This window comes from Aptenodytes patagonicus, chromosome Z (assembly GCF_965638725.1).
Source record: "Aptenodytes patagonicus chromosome Z, bAptPat1.pri.cur, whole genome shotgun sequence".
Classification (NCBI taxonomy): domain Eukaryota; kingdom Metazoa; phylum Chordata; class Aves; order Sphenisciformes; family Spheniscidae; genus Aptenodytes; species Aptenodytes patagonicus.
The window spans coordinates 33,035,260-33,055,918 of record NC_134982.1 but is presented as its reverse complement, the minus strand read 5'-3'; the positions used below and the strand labels follow the sequence as shown (position 1 = coordinate 33,055,918).

At 38.1% G+C, this 20,659-nt stretch overlaps 1 protein-coding gene across 8 annotated transcripts in view; it reads right to left on the bottom strand.

Moving 5' to 3' along the window:
• KDM4C (lysine demethylase 4C) overlaps positions 1 to 20,659 on the bottom strand; it is a 295,962-nt gene that overhangs the window by 109,746 nt on the left and 165,557 nt on the right. For all 8 annotated transcript variants that reach the window (XM_076363457.1, XM_076363452.1, XM_076363456.1 and 5 more), the window contains one exon: positions 495 to 676. In XM_076363457.1, coding sequence (XP_076219572.1) covers positions 495 to 676 — 182 coding nt within the window. The remainder of the gene's footprint in view (positions 1 to 494; positions 677 to 20,659) is intronic.

Sequence of the window (20,659 nt, the reverse complement as noted above, 5' to 3'; positions counted from 1 at the left end):
CTGACATTTGACACAGGAATTCCACAAGCCAGTATCAAACCATGCTCTGCATTAGACTGTTTCTATGGGAATATTATTCCTGAGAACACCTAATTACTGTGAAAACACTTATTTCTTCAACACTGCAGGAAGGAGACATAGAAGAGGCTCCAATAAAAAGCATTTGAAGATGGACATATTAGGAAATAGCTAAAAGATTCAAACCTATGTGATTCCTAAGATTCACCACCTCAAAAAGTGTAACTTCAAGGGGAAGCACACACACACTAACACCAATCCTACATAAACCCTAGTAGAAGGCATACAATGTCTGCAACCAAGGATTAACACAGGTCAACAGAGTACCAGTGCTACTTTTAACAATACTGAGTTCATTTACTTCTCATACAAATCAAATGCATAAGCTTATCTTATTTCTTATTTACTGGAAATGAAGTAGCTGGGCAGCTATTTCACATTTCACCTGTAGATGGAGCCATTAGGATCTTGCCTACCTTGTAGTATGGCATGAGAAGAGTGCAAATGGCACAGTGTGGTTCCTTTTTTGCACAAGCTGCATTGTATTCTTTTTCAGCATTGAAATTGGGTACTCTTGTCTGCCAAAGGTAGACCAGAGGCCTGGCCCATGTCTCTGTCTCTTGTACTTTCTCTTCAATTAAGGTAGTCTCAGGCAGTTCTTAAAGAAAACAAACAATTGGTTACATTGTAGTCCTGGAATGAAGACAAACAACGATTTTGTCATGTGTGCTAACAATGAAGATAAAACAATGCTATAAGAAGCCTGTGTGTAAATACAAATGCAGAAGTCTAAAAGAATTATGCATCAGGACAAGCACACAAAAAAGTGCTTTGACATCTGTGTCATGAGCTGACTGCTCCAAATACAGGATAAGAAAGTATGCCACTAGGTCTGCTGTTTACAATTTGTATTCATATCCACAACATTACATCTCACACTCACACTCCTTAACTCCTCCAACCTCTACCCCCTATCCCTCTGTGCACTCTGCTCTAAATTCCTTATGGATGGAACATGTTGCATCCTGCCAAGCAGCACCAGACAAATCACTCCGTTCACCCAGAATGGTACCGCTCAACTCTTTATGGAAACTGACACTCCTTTTACAAAGGGAAAAAGAGACAAATGTTATAGCCAGGGAGTAATGGGGAACAATCCAGCTAAGATGTAGCTGGACATGCATGCTGGATCCCACTATGGGAAAAAATATTTGGTAATATCAGTGATCTGTTCTGGCTGTTGTAAAAGTTTGTTTTACTTATTAGCAGTGTTTCCATTCAGGACTCCATAAAGCTGACTTTATGAAATTAAAAGCCTCTAGAGAAGCTGGGAAATAAAACCAGACTGAAACTCAAAGAGAAATAGCTTAGTCAATAGGAGTAATCTAAAAATGTAGTCATTTGCTATGGAGAAAGATGTGGAAAAGGGAAAGCTGTGAAAAGGAGACTGCGTATAAAACCCTTGCCCCAGTGAAATCAATAGCATAATTATTAATGATCCAGAATTTCAGCCTAGTCATGTGTTTGAGCTGGTTGGAAACCTCAAGATATCTTCACAGGCAACCTAGTGACTTTGCCACCTGCGAAATATACAGATTATGAGGAGGGAAATGTCTTTTCCTATTCTAGAAAGGAAAGCATTGCTGACAGATGTTAAGTATATTTTTCTGAATTGGGTGTATTTCTGAAATACACTGCTCTGATTAATGATGAGGTCTGTGGTTCTGTTCATTCAAGTGGACAGTGCCTATTAAATCTTTCATGATCAATGAGAAGGCATGCAGGTGTCAATTAGAATAATTAAAATAATGTGAATGTGGGAAGGAAAATGTGGAAAGTTATTGAATAGAACTTTCAGATAACAAAAAAAGGTCTATAGCATACAGTCCTTTTCTAATGATGTATTTAAGAAAAATTGTTTATTTCAGAAGAAGAAAATTCCAACAACAGAGAAATGTTTAATGAAGTATATTAAGCTGGATCATCACATTCCTTCAGGCCATGACTGCCTTCATCCACTTTACCAAAAAGTGGGGGCTTTATGGGTCTCTTCCTACGATAAATTGCCAACACATTGCTACAAAAGCACTATAAAGTTGATAGCATTTTTATCAGTGTTGAATAAAATATGGATTAAAATATTTGTCTACAAGCAAGTCAAATGTAGCAAAAATAAATTAATAAATATATCCTGCATGTAAATTTTACTCCATTTTTTATAGTTTCTCAAGAGAACTAATATCAATTCAATAAACATTTGCCAATAATCCAGGTAGAAGGACAAATACAAAACATCTGCAAAAACACTGTCACCAAGTCAATATTCAGCAGCAAAGCTTTATGGTGAATAACGTAGCTGCAAAAGAATAGCAGTGAAGAAATAGCTGAACACAAGGAAGAGATGAAAATATAAAATGCCGGCTTTCTGAATTACTTATTTTTTAAGTTAAAAGCTTAACTAAGCTTTTCGTTACAAACATTCTGTCCAATCTTATTTTTTCTATTGCTTGCCATTTTCCAGAACTGTAAAATAAATAGCTTTGAAATCTATGCCCCTAGTTCCATTTCTATCTATTTAAATTTTTCCTTACAGAACGGTCTCACAAGTGGCTTCATCTTTGCTAACTTATTTTCTGAATTCTTTCTTTGACATTATTTTCTTTCAGGAGCTTATACTGCCATTATTTTAAGTATTTTCATTATAGTTGTGACCTCACAGAGAATTCAGGGCTTGATTGTGCCTTATGAAGAAAACAAAGAGGAGCACAAAATCTGTTGTGAAGGTTTGTAACTTACATCTTCCATATCTATTATCCCCTTTAAACTGACATCCTTTGATTGCACCACTCGTATCACTGCTGAATAATTCTCCCATGAGGGTTGAAGTCTTCACCCTGTACCTCAGTCTATTATGCTCCTCTTTAGTCAAAAATCTATTTTTGGATTTCCAGTCCTGGAATTAATTCTAGGACAATAGCTCTAGTTCTAGCACATAGTGCTCTGGTTTCCCACTGCCTCCAGCACATTGCTGAGTTCATGACCGTATTCGTTCTGCTTTTGGTGAGAACAATATTTATATCTTAATTACATATAAACTCCACAATTTCAGTTCCCTCTTGTGTGATCTTTACAAATCCTTTCCAGACCAAGGGAGTGAAAAGAGTGCAAGAGACAGGAATAAAGCTGGCAGCACTCTTACAACATTTTATTGCTTTCAAGAGCTTTGTATTTCTTTTCAAACCTCATTCCGAATGAAGCCAGGGACAAAGTGTCATTTGCAGATGTACCAGACTGCATCTTCCACAACTTCCAAAATATTTAACACTATTTTAATAAATTTATTTTCTCCTTTACAGTATGTTTAGAGCAACTACTTCCAGTTACTTATTGACTAGGAGCAAACCCTCCTCATTTGCCTCTGATCTCTAACATCTCTAATTATGCATTCTATCTCCTTTGAGGTATGACTGTCTTCTCAACACTCCTTACTGCAGTCTCAGTCTCTTTGCATGAACTATGGCACCCAAGCTCTCTGATGTGATCCTCCTGCATATTACACCCTGCAATCTCTCACTCTTCTCCACCATAACAAGCCCAGAAGCACAGCCAGGAAAGGCAAAATATCCCTCCTCCTTTCAGAGGAAGACTAGCTAACCCAGTACTTCTTAAAGGAATGTTACACTAACAGTATAGAAAATTAAGAATAGACAGAATGGATGTTCTTAAGGGATATAACCTTTGTCTGATTCTCTGTTACCACTACTGTATGGCTTGTGAATTTCAGTTCTCTCCAAGAATTTCCTAGGCAACCTCGAGCTTAACTTATCATCTTTTAAGGGCTTCAGAAATACTAGTTCATCACCTTACAATCAACATTCACCCACTCACACACTGAAATAATAAAATGTCAAGAGAAATTGATACTAAAAAAAAAAAGTTACAGAGTACGTGACTTCCATTACAGAATATGACAACAATGCTGCCTTCAACAACTTTCTCACCAGGTAGAATATGCAATCTTCTGTGTAACTATTCTACATTAGTAGAACTTGGGCAGCTTCACTTTGTGTGCTTTTTCCAAGGTCCACCAATATCATTGACAGGAAGAATTTCCAGGTCAGCTTCTCAGGTAGTACAGGTGGAGTTACCTTCCTGGTTTCCATGAAGTCAGAGAAGTTACGTACCATGAATAAAAACTGAGAATCTGGTTATCCAAAACAGGCAAGGAAATAAAAACCAGCTTTCCAACTGTTTGAGTGAAAGCACAGAGTATATAATCACTTGATGTAACAAACACTGCTGACTTGGCACAGTTTACAGCCCTTATTCACTTGTCCATTTGATAATTCCAAAGTACTATTTATGTCCCAAAAAAACTTGGAAAACTTGAGGGGTTTTTAGAATTTTTTTTGCTATTTATCCAGTACTTCTCACTTCCTCTTGTTCTCTTTAACGACTCCTTTCATTACTTGCTATATAAGTGAAGAGCAATCAGTGACTTAACATAAAACAAATTTACTTTCCTGACTCACATTGGTATGTGTGGTTTCAGGGTAGACATTCAGGTCCCTCATGTGAGCTCGGTGGTTTTTGACCAGATATGTTTGTTAGAAGTATGGAAGTGCCCAGCATCTTCATATGCTTCTATGCAGTGGTACAAAGCACACAAGGCAACTGCAACCTCCAGTTGCCTCCATTCAAAATCCACCTTCACTGAGGATTCTCAAAGTAAGAATGGAGAACAATTTGTGGTGTCCGTACTGACTGAAAAATCTCAGAAGCTCCATTGTCATAAGCAGGCATAGTTTCTACTTCAGCTATGTATCAGTGCTATTTCACAGTACCCAACACCTGCAAAAACCATGGTGGAAGCATCAGTTCCCACGGTGAAAGGGATTCAAACATTGTCCTCCAAAAATCACACATCTACTTTACAAGACCAGTATGTAATGTCCCATGAAGCACTATGAACGTGATGTTTCACTAAAAATCTTACATATTGGCATTTTTCTGAAAGAGCCTGAGAATGGTGTCTCAGTTCTGGTACAGCAAGTTTTGATGAAAAGTCACTTATGCCACCCTGCCAACCAACAACACTCTACAATACGTGCCATTATTCAGTCAAACCTTCTTTGCGATAAACTGGCCTTGCTCTAAGAGCAGCTACCAATGGCCCAAGACAGACAATCTGAAAGATTCAGGGCAGCCAGTGCAGTGATATGAAACACAATATATGTCTGTGGAGAGCATTTTCTTTGTACAACACATGATATGGAGCTAGGAAATCTATCTTGACTTCTACATCTCCTGTAACCTGGATAAAATCACTGACACTTCCTCACAGTTCACTGCCAGTAAGCGCATGAACAGGACTCTGTACAGGTGCACAGCAGAATTCCCTGGTGAGAACTCTGATGTGCCATTTGCTTTTTTCAGCTTTTCAGCATGAAACTTACATTCCAAATTAGAATTAATCAAGACAAAAGTGAGTAATGCATTCTTCATATTCTTTGGTAAAGAAACGTCAAATCAACTTAACTATAGTACAGGATACATCTTGCTGTCAGAGGGAATAAAAGAAAATACAGGAGTTGAACCTGCTAGCCATGACAAGGAAATTCAATATACATTTGCAGCTCAATTGACAGTTCAAGGGACTGCAAACTCTCATGCATAACACACAGGCACAATGACAAATATTCAAAGAACTATCTTTAAAGTCTTCAGTTGATCTATTCCTGTTGTTTAATCTCCATCTGAATCATGACACTCTACTTTAGATATAGTAATTATTCCCATAGCAACAAATATGGTATCAAAAATTGAGGCCATCACTTCAGCTACAAAAATAAACATCTCTTTAGCAGAACACTTTCCCACGCAACACCATGTTCAAGTGTAAATGTTACGCTTAACCTGAAACATAAGTGCTACTTACAGAAATTCAGAATTGCTTAATAATGCAACAGAACTATAATTATCTGATTCACTGCCTTACAGTCAAGCTCACTCTTTTCCGGGACCATTTGTCCCGGAGAACTTCAGTAGATAAGACACTGTGCTCAGAGGCTGACTACTATGTGCTCACTCCCTACTTCGAAGTGAAACTATGAGAACCATCCAGCACACCTTCTCAGGATGTATTAAAATTCCATAACTATAAAAATACAGTAAAGTGTTTCTTTAACTGCAGAAATTAAAATCCTCTGGTTATCACATGAAGCCTTTACTATCTGGAATGTGACATGCCTGAGGAATTATATGAAATAAAAATTAAATACACTAAAATAAATATGAAATAAAAATTAGATACACTAAAATAAACCATTTTCACATTAAAAAGGACTGCCTACACAACATCTTGCACAACATAAAAATTAAACTATTTTTTTTTTTTAAATATTAAAAAAATAGGACACTGTATAAGAAAGAAAAATGAAGATTTGTACTTGCACCACTGGAAACATCTACGTAGACATGACCCCAAAAACTCATAGCTAAGGCAGATCACTCACAGGCAGGAAACAAAACTAAGTATCATAGAACTTCTATAACCTATCATCCTTGTAAAGTTCAAAACATGACTGTAGGGTACATTATAACATAAACTCTAATTTCAAACCAGCCCCTACCTTTGCAGCTGTAAATTAAACTTCACATCACCCTTGTGTAATGAGTAAGAGCCATAGGGACCTTCTAAGATTTGGTTCATTAACAAGGATGTGTTATTCAAAGGAAACAAATGTGAAATTATCATTCAGAGTTTCAAGAATTCCCTGATGCCAGAGAAAGAAAAAAAAAAAAAACCCAAGATGATCTTAACTTTAAACAACTTAAAAGGAGCTCCATGCTCAATTATTATTTTCTAGGACAGAAGAAGAAATCTTGGGCACACCATATGTGGAAGAGGACCTGCTATTAAGCAGACACTCCTTCATTCTGCCTAACAAACACTCGCAGTCTCCTGAAAATCTTCCTGATGATGAGGTATATTTTGTATGTAAATCAGGGCACTGTTCCTCTAATTTACACTTTAATGTTCCATGCATCATGTGACCTATCAATAAACCCCTGAAACTGAAGAAGGCTCAGAGGACACACACAAGGGCTCTGTGCTTTTGAATCTCAGGGAAGAATCTAGGGAGTGACTGCCCATAGCTGTTGCAAAGGAAGCCAAATTTACCTCAACATAAAGGGGAACAGAGGGTGGCCTTTGTGTTAGATAAATGGCTGTATCAGCTGGGTGGATCTGCTGGTTGTGTAAATGTTTTTCCCTGAGTTAATCAGAAGATTGCAAATGTCTTCCCGAGCCAGCCAGAGCAGAATTTGGGAATTGTGCATATGGCTCAGTCCAACCTAGAGTATAAAAACTGAACATTGAAGAAAATGAACTTTGAAGAGAGCAACAGGTTTGAGCTGACTTCAACCCACATACTCCTTCCCAGCAAAGGGTGACACCCAGAATTGTGACAGTGAGCATACACAGACCAGTAATGGGAATCACATTTATATTGTGACCCAACTGTATATTGCAATTGCTATATTGTGCTTGTACTGTGATTTCCATACATGGCTGTATCACTCTGCTAATGCAAATTCCTGTGTAACACCAAATATATTCCAGTAAATTTGGTATTAAATATTAAATACTTCTCATGTGGGGCATCTAAAAGAACCTGGTCAGCGAGTATCAGACTCTGGCACAAGGAACACAGAATTCAGTTCTTTAGTACCGGTACTTAAATTGTATTTATGAGTAAAAAGACTGACTTGAGTTCTGCTGGAGTGTTAGGCATTACAGTTTAAAGCAGCCAGAAATTTCCTTGATAAGATGTAGACCTTCAGAGTTGGAGCATATGTTTAAATCAAGTTCAAAGACCCTTTACTGGATACACTTTGACAATATATCCTACTTGGATTCAAACACCTTATCAATACATCATTAAATATATCACTGATTTTTGTATGCTTTGGTAATAACTACGTGGAGTAGCCTTCACACGAGAGTGACATTCTGCCTCTTAGCCTCCCAAGGAGAGCTTATCATGCAAGTCTGTTAGTATGCACTTTTTTTTTAAATACCCTTATATGAATGAAGCCTGTTTCTTCTAACTTCTGTTGTTTCTGGCTGTAATTGTATCACATATTCATGCTGAAGTCTAAAATGGATCAATAGAGCCAAGGAGAATCTCCATCGCTTATTGGATGCGGGGGGGGAACATTGTCACCGAGGATGAGGAAAAGGCTGAGGTACTCAATGCCTTCTTTGCCTCAGTCTTTAACAGGCAGACCAGTTATCCTCAGGGTACTCAGCCCCCCGAGCTGGAAGACAGGGACAACGAGCAGGATGAACCCCCCCATAATCCGAGAGGAAGCAGTCAATGACCTGCTATGCCACCTGGACGCTCACAAGTCTATGGGGCCGGATGGGATCCACCCGACAGTGCTGAGGGAGCTGGCGAGGAGCTCGCCAAGCCACTCTCCATCATTTTATCAGCAGTCCTGGTTAACGGGGGAGGTCCCGGATGACTGGAGGCTTGCCAATGTGACGCCCATCTACAAGAAGGGCCGGAAGGAGGATCCGGGGAACTACAGGCCTGTCAGCCTGACCTCGGTGCCAGGGAAGATTATGGAGCGGTTCATCTTGAGGGCGCTCACAAGGCATGAGCGGGACAACCAGGGGATCAGGCCCAGCCAGCACGGGTTCATGAGAGGCAGGTCCTGCTTGACCAACCTGATCTCCTTCTATGACCAGGTGACCCGCCTCGTGGATGAGGGAAAGGCTGTGGATGTGGTCTACCTGGACTTCAGCAAGGCCTTTGACACCGTCTCCCACAGCATTCTCCTCGAGAAGCTCACGTGGCGGCTCACGGCTTAGACAGGTGGACTCTGCGCTGGGTCAAAAACTGGCTGGATGGCCGGGCCCAGAGAGTTGTGGTGAATGGAGTTCAATCCAGTTGGCGGCCGGTCACAAGCGGTGTTCCCCAGGGCTCAGTTTTGGGGCTGGTCTTGTTCAATATCTTTATCAATGATCTGGATGAGGGGATTGAGTGCTCCCTCAGTAAGTTTGCAGACGACACCAAGTTGGGCGGGAGTGTTGATCTGCTCGAGGGTAGGAAGGCTCTGCAGAGGGACCTGGACAGGCTGGATCGATGGGCCCAGGCCAACTGTATGAGGTTCAACAAGGCCAAGTGCCGGGTCCTGCCCTTCGGCCACAACAACCCCATGCAGCGCTACAGGCTTGGGGAAGAGTGGCTGGAAAGCTGCCTGTCGGAAAAGGACCTGGGGCTCTTGGTTGACAGCCGGCTGAACATGAGCCGACAGTGTGCCCAGGCGGCCAAGAAGGCCAATGGCATCCTGGCCTGTATCAGAAACAGTGTGGCCAGCAAGAGTAGGGAAGTGATCGTGCCCCTGTACTCGGCACTGGTGAGGCCCCACCTCAAATACTGTGTTCAGTTTTGGGCCCCTCACTACAAGAAGGACGTCGAGGTGCTGGAGTGTGTCCAGAGAAGGGCAACGAGGCTGGTGAGGGGTCTGGAGAACAAGTCTTCTGAGGAGCGGCTGAGGGAACTGGGGTTGTTTAGCCTGGAGAAAAGGAGGCTGAGGGGAGACCTCATCGCTCTCTACAACTACCTGAGAGGAGGTTGTAGCGAGGTGGGTGTTGGTCTCTTCTCCCAAGTAACTAGTGATAGGACGAGAGGAAATGGCCTCAAGTTGCGCCAGGGGAGGTTTAGATTGGATGTGAGGAAAAATTTCTTTACTGAAAGAGTGGTGAAACATTGGAAGAGGCTGCCCAGGGAAGTGGTTGAGTCCCCATCCCTGGAGGTATTTAAAAGACGAGTAGATGAGGCACTTTGGGACGTGGTTTAGTGGGCATGGTGGTGTTGGGTCGATGGTTGGACTCGATGATCTTAGAGGTCTTTTCCAACCTCAATGATTCTATGATTCTATGAATACCAGCCCCCCCCAAAAGTATTAATGGGATGATGTAATGCAGGATATTCCTATGTATTTAAACACATCTCCTTACTGCCACCCCTAACAGTGGTCACAGATCTCAATTCTCCATGAACCACCAGGGCATTTTTATCTCATTGCAAGTATAATGCTTTGTTGTGATCTTACTTTACCAGATACAATTCATAATGAGGTTAAATATTTTGTTTCCTAAGGGTATAGAGCAAGTGCTCTTTTTTCCAAAAGAAAAGCAGGAACACTTGGTGAGCCAATTAATGACTTTAAATAAATGCATAACAGTTGTTATAAACCTTATTGTATCATACAATAATTCAGCCATAGTGGTACTGATACTATAAGGTGATTAGCAATGCCAAACTCCATACTAGTTCCTGCTATCATATTTGTACCTGAAAAGAATATTTATATAGGATTAATTAATCTCTGTAATGTAATTTTGGATATACCAGTTCTCATTAATGCGATTATTTATATATGTCTGTATCCATTTACATATTTAAGAAAAGTGAAACAATTCATTAAAAGAAACTGTGTAGACAAAAGAAAATTATAGCCCAGAATCTGTTTTGGTACAAAGGAAACTCCTTCCATAACAAAGTACTTACAAACAGTTACTGTGCTGCTTTCTAAGTGGGTAAGTGAATGAAATAAATGTTTTCACAAATGTTATTGGTTTAATAGTTTGTGGCAAACTTGCTCCAATACTCAATACTATTGCTTTGAATGGTTTTTGCTTACTAAGTTAAACTCAAATTCTCAGACTGAAAACATTTGGGCCATTTGCAGAATGGGCTGTTGCCAGTATTTGCTGATTTAACCCAGCAGATGTGAAAAGCCATAGACGCTAATACAGTACAATTTGCTTTTGCCAATCTCAACAATGATTTTGCTGCTTGGGGTTATGTTCCACTGATGTTTCCTGGCTTTGTGCAGCAGCATTCTCTGCTATGAAGAGCATAGCAGCATCTGTTATTTTTCAGGTAGTTGAGCATAATCTCAGCCCTGGGAGGCATTATCTATAGTTTCAAATGTCCTGGAGGAAATAATAATAATATTAAAAAAAAAGTCAGTCAGGGAAAAGGAATTGCAAATGCAAAACTTCACCGTTCTTGCAGTACATCAGCAAACTCAGTTTCAGAAATTGTGTTTCTTTTTTTCAGTAATGAAAGCCATAGAATTCATAGCAAAATATGAAAATGTAAACTTCTTAATTTCTTGTACCATACAAGAAATTTAATTTCATGTATGGTACTGTACAGTAACAGTACGGTAAAGTATGTATACATTTTTGTTTAGAGAGTCTAATTGCTGAATTATCAATTAATACCTCAGTTCTCATAAAAATTGTATGTAAAGTTAGCCATATTGAATCAGAGCTCTAGAGGTTAAGCCTAAGATCTCTCAGATTAAATAAGGTTTAGTTCACAAAAGAAACTAATGGGGTGCTTTATTAAAAAAAGTAAAATATCAAAAAAGTATAACATGTCAGTTGTAGCAGATTTTGAAACGTTTTGAAAGGTCAGAAAAATTCAGAGTTCAAAAAAATTTTTAAAAGACAATTTGACAGAATTAAAAGATGCATTTAGATACTGGGATACTCTGATTTTTCTTGAGCATATCATTAGAGTCCCGTAATGAAATTCACGTTTGTTTTGTGATTGAACTGTGTATTGCAGTTGCTACACTTTGCTAAATGTAATTTGTACTTGTTTTGTGATTGAACTGTATATTACAATTGCTACACTCTGCTAAACGTAATTTGTACTTTCACTGTGATTTAAGTGCATTGCTGTATCACTCTGATAAATCGAAATCCCATGTAAGTTCAACTAATTTCAAATAGGAAAATTTTGTGTTATTCATTAAACCCTCCACATGTGGAATATCTAAAGAACCTGGTCAGAGTGTATTATAGTCTGACATTAACTGGCATAGTCGGCAGCATATTCCTGAGGGTGAGCAGTACCCATTAAAGCAGTAATAATTACTTTGGCAAAAACATGCTTTTCTGATTTGGTGTTAGTCACAAATAAGAACCTAGAAAACCTGCATTGTGATTAAGAACAGGTGATAAGACTGGCTGCGGACAGGACCACTACCATTTAAAGAGGGGATAGAATTATTATAAATACTAGCAAAAGCCGGAAAAATCTCACCAGTAACTTTGAAAAAGAGGGATGGGGAAACCATAACCAGGATTTTTCATGGACAGCAGAACAAAGCACTGATCCCACTGATATTTAGAATGAATTAGAAAAATTGAAAGGATCTAACAAGTTGAAAAAAGGAGAGAAAAGTAGGGCTTTGCAGGTTGCTGGGTATTTACTTGTGAGCAGTAGTGCAGAATTTAGAAGAGGAGAAATGAATACATAGCATGCTAGAACAAGAAAAAAGAAACAGTTATAAAAGATAACATAATGCATAAACAATGTAAACAGAGAATCAAAATAAGTTCTTAGACTCAAAGTTGCAGCCTGAAATCATATGTGATGCCCATACACGTAGGGATCATTTATTATGGGCTACTGAAAATACCTCATTCATGTGATGGCCACCATGTATACCAAGGACAATGAATGATCAAGAGATACCTGGTTTCATACTGATCCTTTCCAGGGTGATGATTCAGGTGACTCATGAAAAGAAAGTATTATGAAAGTGTTTGCCCCCATGGCAAAAACCAAACTAACAAAGAAAGCAACGGGCCTGAACCAGTTGCAACCCACATATTCCTTCCCAGAGACTGGAAACCTCCAGCATTGTGACAGTGAGCGTACTATTAGACACCAGTAATGAAATTCACATTTGTATTATGACTGAACTATATATTGCAATTGCTAGACTCTCCTAAACATAGTTTGTACTTGTATTGTGATTTGAGTGCACACTGTATCACTCTGCTAAATCAAAATCCCATGTAACTTCAACTGACTTCAAATAAGTAAATTTTCTATTATGCACTGAATTTTCCACATGTGGAATATCTAAAAGGACCCTGTCAGACTGTACTGGACCCCAACTTTTTCCTCTAACAAATGGCAAAGTAAAATGTATTTGATTTACATTGCTATGCTGCTGATAAACTAACTTTGAGAAAGCTCTGAGGACTCATGGCATAGAGAATCAGTTTACATTTACATAATCTGTAAAACTAGTCTTACAGGACTATAGCATTGACATTTTTTAAAACTACCATTTTCATTTGCTTACTAATTCTTGCAACAAAATCATTCTCTACTTCAAACAGTGGACCATAAAAGTACCCGATAAATACAAGGGGTAAAAATTAATCTTTCATCCACTGAATTCCCTAAATAGCTGCACAACTTTTTTGTGAATATTGAATGAAGAATTGAGTCCTAATAGTTAAGGCTTAAATTGTCAAAGATGTCTACTAATTCTGGCTACCTAAGCTGAAGCACAAGCAACAAATTCTTACTGATACTAAAAAACATGAACTACCTAGTGACTCCAGAAATACAAATACCATGTCCAAAAACCAAGCTCCAAGGTGACCCACTAGTCAAGCAGCTGTATTTAAAATGTGGACATGAGGCCACAGAAAGGGAGATATTCTTATATCTGTAAGAACTGCCAACAAAAAATACGTATAGCATATTTCTGTTATAATTTCCATCTTTATATAAATGTACCTTATAGCAATTCCAGTAATTTCACCTGTCTTTACACTGTGTAAGTTTAGAGAATAGTATTTATAATTTAGTTCAAAGAGGCATCTCATCAAAATTGAAACAGAAACAAAAGAACCTGCTGGAATTTACTGCATAACCTATCAGCAAAAAACGTAGCTGTCAGTGCAAAACCATTACAAGAACAGACTACAAGGTAAAGACTGGCAGATATCTGCTCTCTTGAAAAGCTTTAATTCACAGCACTGTGAAAGACTTATTACCAGCTGCTTGCTTTCTCCATTCCATTCCCCCATGTAAGTTTTTACAATTATTAATGAACAAAATTTTTAATTTGCATTCCAATTCAATTTGCTTGCGGTCACTGTACTTACCAGCTAGAAAATTTGATCAATAGCTAAAATTAGATTGGAATTTTTACGAACTGCTATTGCCATCCACACACATGCTTACTGATTTACTAATGAAACACCAGAGTTTGCCATCTAGTTTCAAGAGCTTACTAAAGCTCATTTAAGCTAATCAACTCCAAATGTAGAATATGTATTTCAATTTACATTTATATCACATAATTAAGGATTACTTAAACCTGAAGGTCTGATCATGTATATCTTTATCCCAGTATTTGGTATATATGATGTCAACAATGTAAAATTAGTATATCATAAAGGATTCAATGAAATACATACGCTTCTCTACATAAAAGACAAAAATATTATTTTATTTAATTCTTCCTCTTTATTTAAAATCACTGTCTCCTGAACCTCTGGAAACTGAAGGGATGACCCCTGAAAACCAACACTGGAATGGTCCCTACCTTTGTCAATTACCCACTGGAGTTCACAGACATGCATTATGTTATCAGTGTAAAAGTATTAGCGTAGTAGGCTTTTTCTCCCCAATTTTCTTTCTGCCTTCTAAGAATTTTCCAAGCTAGCACACAATCTAATTCTTACTATTTTCTAAAACACTCTACAAAACTTGTCCAACCTACTTGTCAGTATGTGCATCTGTACAAAAGTGGAAAAATACAGAAAACTTCCTTCCAATCTTCAGGCTTCTCTTGCCTATTAATAAAAAGGGTGACTGAGATATGACAGAATTATTTGGTACTTCTTCCTTAATCTAGAAATTAAAATGTATCTTCATTGACTATACTGTTAAGTACTACACAGTCAAATAAATATCCAAGTATTTAAAGCTGTTAGAGTGTTTTAGAAATATTACAGAGCAGATTCACCAACATACTCTTGTTTTATGCTACTCTAAAGACAAAAACTAGTACCAAGTGGGGAAAACATATTTTATGGTTATTTTATATCTCTCAGGCAGCACAAATCTAACCTGTGTCAATATACCATTCCAGCGTAAGTGCCTCTGGGCAAAACACAAGCGAAATTTTGAGGAACCAGGTTACTTGAATGCTTACAGTTAAGACTGTGCTGAAGTCCTCCACTGAACCAAGACCGCAGGTAGTTACTTATCTTCATAAATTAAGTATGGAAGATGAAAAACAGAAAGACTCAATCACAGGTCCAAATTCACATGACAAATCAATGCCTGAATTGGAATTATAAATTAATAACTTCAGGCCACAGTCCCTGCACAGATCACTAAAACAAATATCCCATAAACACTCCACACACTAGATGACAACTACATCCAAACTCCCTCAAGGATCAATTTCTTAAGTGTAATTATTTTGTACATTTAAAAAAATATGTATTACATACACTTCTCAGCCAAGAAAAAGCATTTAGTAAAACCCCAGTGGCATTAAAATCAAGTAACTTCCAATACCAACGGCTTACAAAGCAGCTTCAGATTTTGACAAAGGCTAGATAACTAGGCCCATAACTCTATGGGCTAGATTTTTTTAAATTTAGAAAAAAAAAAATTACTACTATGATATCTTGGAACTAGGTGTGCTGGTTTTGGCTGGGATAGAGTTAATTTTCTTCAAGAAGATAGTATGGGGCTATGTTTTGGATTTGTGGTGAAAACAGTGTTGATAACACAGGGATGTTTTTGTTACTGCTGAGCAGTGCTTACAGAGAGTCAAGGCCTTTTCTGCTTCTCGCACCACCCCACCAGCAAGGAGGCTGGGGGTGCACAAGAAGCTGGGAGGGGACACAGCTGGGACAGCTGACCCCAACTGACCACAGGGATATTCCACACCATATGATGTCATGCTCAGCATATAAAGCTGGGGAAGAAGAAGGAGGGGGGGGATGAGAAGTCATCTCCTGCTTTCCTGGAGATGGCTGAACACCTGCCTGCCGATAGGAAGGAGTGAATGAATTCCTTGTTTTTCTTTGCTTGCGTGCGCGGCTTTTGCTTTACCCATTAAACTGTCTTTGTCTCAACCCATGAGTTTTCTCACTTTTACTCTTCTGATTCTCTCCCCCATCCCACCAGGGGGGAGTGAGTGAGCGGCTGTGTGGTGCTTAGTTGCCGGCTGAGGTTAAACCACGACGCTAGGATAATTTATTAGGCAATCCTCTGTATCAATATCTCAGGGAACTAATCCTCGTTAAATGCAAGTCATACATTTTCTACGTTTCTCTTTGGACCATAATTATAGAAACAGAAGCTCAACTCCAGAAGATAATCTTACAGAAGAGACATCCGTCTCCTTGGCAAACATCATATCCAGTTTGCCTACCGACTCCATAGCTACCCTTCAGAAGGCTATTGAGAGGCTGCAGTAATGCAGCAGGAAATCCATTTTTATTTCAGCACACTTGATAATGAGGAACTACATGCCTCTGTAGCCAAGACTGCAGTTCTATCCACTCCTTTAAGAGGTAAAATATTATATTTTAAAGCTAAGAAAGCTGTGCAGTTAGAGTTGTAAGGTTCATCTAGAGGACAATGAGTCTTAATGATCGCTACATATACCACTGTCCAGCAAATGAGACTTAAACGTTAGAGGAACTGGTTTGTATTCCCCTCTTGAATCAAAATAATGGCTACTCTTAGATCCTGGCATTTTTAGGTGTCCACTCTAAGGTAGATAAGCACTGCTTGTGGAAGATGTCAAGGGACAAGAGCCACCAGTGGCAATAATCAGAGTTGTCAGTTCTTGACATTTCTGGAGATCAGCTGCTAGCTTACAAGGTTGACAAGAGTACTGGACATTCAGGAAAAGCTTATATTTGACCTTTCAATACCTCCCCTTCCTAAAGACCTACTAAAGATTCTACCACAACTTTCTAAAGTTTTCTTGAGTCTTCAGGATGCCTAGAACCTTTTATTAATTATGGTAATCAGATCTTGAAGATTGAATTTAAACAAATCAGAAGCAATGCAGGTACCAGAGGAAAGGAGAGAAAACACATTTTTCTAGCATAGTGATACCATTGCAAGTGGTAGATAGTGCTGGTCTCTTCCAATGCTAGATGATGAAGTATAAAAAATGCAAATTCTGTACTTGATTAACTCATAGTCACACAAGGGCAAAGTATTTTTAAAGGAGTAAAACTCCACTCAAAAAACAGATGAATACAGTATGGGAGTTAAAGCAATACTGCAAATTATAATACTAATGTGGCAAAAATAAACATGCCTCTATCAGTTGGTTAACAAATTCTTCTCTACCTCCTAAGGAACACCAGAAAAAAAAAGTTAACATTTCTTTCTGAAATAAGTAAGAAACTTCAAGCAGAATCCGGCATTTTAAGCTCTGAAGCAAAAGAATCATAATTGCATCTATAAGTGTAATTTTGCCCTATTTCAGCATGCTTAACCTATTCATGACATTACTGAACAAGCCTTATATGGCTTGACTACTAGTATCAGATCAAGCACATCCCACAGGATGCCGAGAGCGAACGTAAAAACCGAAGCTTTATTTTATGTTATAGCAGAAGGAAAACTGCAGCTGTAAAACTAGCAATTTTCACTAATCAAACTCTTGTCCAAGCCACTCCTTCCGTTCACAATAGTCTTCTCTCTTTCTGTTTCCTTATCTTACAAAGTAACAAAAGCAAAATTACTTTGAACTTCTGAATCATATTTAAAACACTAAAAACTGTATACAAAGAAACCCATACTGAATTCAATCTATACACTATCATTGTATCATTTAGGGCAATGGGAAATTTTAGTCAACTTGAATGTAAAACCAGTTTCTAATGTTGCGTGCCCAAATATTGCTGGAAAGAAATCTCTGGGACCAATCAATGTGCATCCAAAGTCAGTATGCTTGCTCCTTCTGCTGAATTTGCTTTTTTATTGCTTAAGTGAGCAGAAATATAACTGCATTAAATACAAAAGAATAATATTACCACAAGCTAATATATGGCATTGAGCATAAGACCAAGGTTCATTACGTAAAAATTATTAGTATTTTGAGTGTGACATACAGCTTACACTGTACTGCTGCACTTATTTTTCTAAACTGGCAGCCTGAGCTATAATTTCTGGGATTGATTCCCCTGTCCCCAGTATTTCTCATTGCTCAGTCCTTTAGGCATTAATTCCACAAAAGCAATCATAATAAGGGAGACTCAGAAGTCAGACATACATAGGGAAAGGCTTCAGGGAAAGTGAAAAAAAAATTTAACACCAACAGACTGCAAAGAAACAATTAACCAAATCATTTTTCTGTAGAAGAAACATTCAGATCATAAAGAAACATACATATAAAGAAGCATATGCAGTGATAAAAAGAAAACACAAAACTCAATGTCCAAGTGATCCTGTGCAAAAAAATGAATTTCTGCCAAAGAACTCTGTATTAATAGCAAATCCAGAAAGTCTCTGCTCAGATTTAAGCATGCTGTCGAATATGATAGTATTCTATTTGCAAAATTATGATTCTGAAATGGCTGACAGTGTCAAAGAATGCTGCCTTCATATTATTAACAGCCTCTGATCACCTCTATTCACAGAAACTTCCTAATAGAACCCTAGTATCTGAAGGACTTTGAATATATTAATTTGAATGTAAATTATATTCTAATATTCTATATTAGAAATGGCTACAGACTATCCAACTTGTGGGAAGTGACATGATTTGCAGATGAACTATAAAGCCGCAATTTCTTAATTTTTCGTAACAGCACTAGCCCATATCTTCTTCTTCCTCCATTTTGTTTACACTTATGTTTTTACTGGACCCAGATAAATTAAAATATAAAGATAAACCAATATATCAATACACAAATCCTCCTTGTAAAGGAATAGATGAACTCAAAAATTACAGTACCAAGAGACTATCGTATCTTAGCCATTACCGGCATCATTTTTGTTCAAAAAACAGAGAGAACAAGAACTGAGTCAGTATGCATGCTGAATTACATTTCTGGTAACTCGAGAATATGGATGAAGCACCTTCATAAAGAGGAACATAGTCATTAGTACATTGACACTGATTACTCCCCTGATACCTGACAAAAAACATTCTTGAACACGATCAGAAAAATCTCCTTTGACTGGCATAAATCTAGCCACAGATCTTTAACTCGCATGCCAGCATGTGCCAAGAAAGCTAATGAGGCTTCAGTTTGCCAGTCTCTCTCAGTAGTTCTTCAATCTCTGTCTTGATGTAAACATTCTGTTCACCCAAAGTCTATTGTTTCTCTTCTGGTGTTGTCACAAAAGCATGCTGATAAATTAGATCACAATGAGAACCAGACGCATGAAAATAATATCAAATTCCAGTTCCAGCTAGGAAATACCAGTAACTGCCATGTCCAATAAAACTCTTAATTACTTCCTTCAATCAATATGCAGACAGGTACTTAACAGCTACTTGAAATGGTTCTAAGACAACGTTTTGCTTCCTAACAAAAATACACTCTTATCTACCAGAAGGACAATCATCATGTAAAGAGGAAAGACTGGAAGGTATATGATTTCTTGTTGGGATGCTGCTACTTTCACATAAAATTAAGACACCAGGAAGCTGACAAACTGCTGGATAAGACAGCAAATGAAGAGTAGAATCCCTGAGATTAACAAACCAGTGTCATCACATCATCATCTAGCCAGATTATATCATACACAATCCATGCTTAAAAAGGAATTTTACACTATGTTTTAACTATAACATTGAAAAAGCATCAGCGGGCAAAAGGAATATAATCTCTAATTAAAAAAGAGCAATTTCACTGCAACCTACCACATATTTAAATCTTTAATTACTTTACTAGATGAATCTTAATTTTAATCATCCTTTTTGTGTAAATTACCGTAACACTTTCTGAAATATGCTCTGTCTAGCCCTCAAGGTATCCAAACATATCCATATATGATACAGATCATGGGCCTAAGCTGTCTCTAATTTTCAGAAAGATGCTTAACAGCTAATTGAAGTATGCCTGGCAAAACTGCAGCTTACATAAAAAAGAGAGAGAGAGAGTATGGCTTTCCCAAACTAGTGAGACAGAAGACACAAATCAATTATTTTAGGCTTGGAACAAGGAGGGAGATGTATTGACGAGGGACCAGTTAAAATTACAGCACCCAGCTCAACAATGCCTAAATTGGTGCTGAAAGCATAATATTCCTTAGTTACAAGATGAAGAATCAATTAACAGGCATGCTCTCTCTCTAAAGTCAAGAAAGTTTATCTGTAGCTGTAAGAAACAGCTACTATTGACTAGAGGTAATAATTGAGGAAAAAAAAAGATCAGGAAGCCCAACAAGACTCTTATATCACTTAAAGTATAAAATAAGAACTCCAAGCAAAATGCAGGTACAAAGTGCAGGTAAACACTGAAGCATACAGCAATGTAGGAATCAGACCTGTAGCACAGACATGATATCAGCTCCATTCTGCACTACACAGAGTATCAAAGTGTCTAAGGGAGTGTGAGGACCAGTCTCCAGTTCTGCTAAATAAAGAGATTCTGCAGAACAGTACCTGAAAAACCTGCGTGTTACAGAACTAAAATGCTAAGGCAATATGAAAAAGGAACATATTTGTTTTCCATTTTGATGGGTAGTTTTGATGTACAGTTCGATAAGCTTCACAAGCCACGTTTGATAGAATAAAGTAGCTTTAT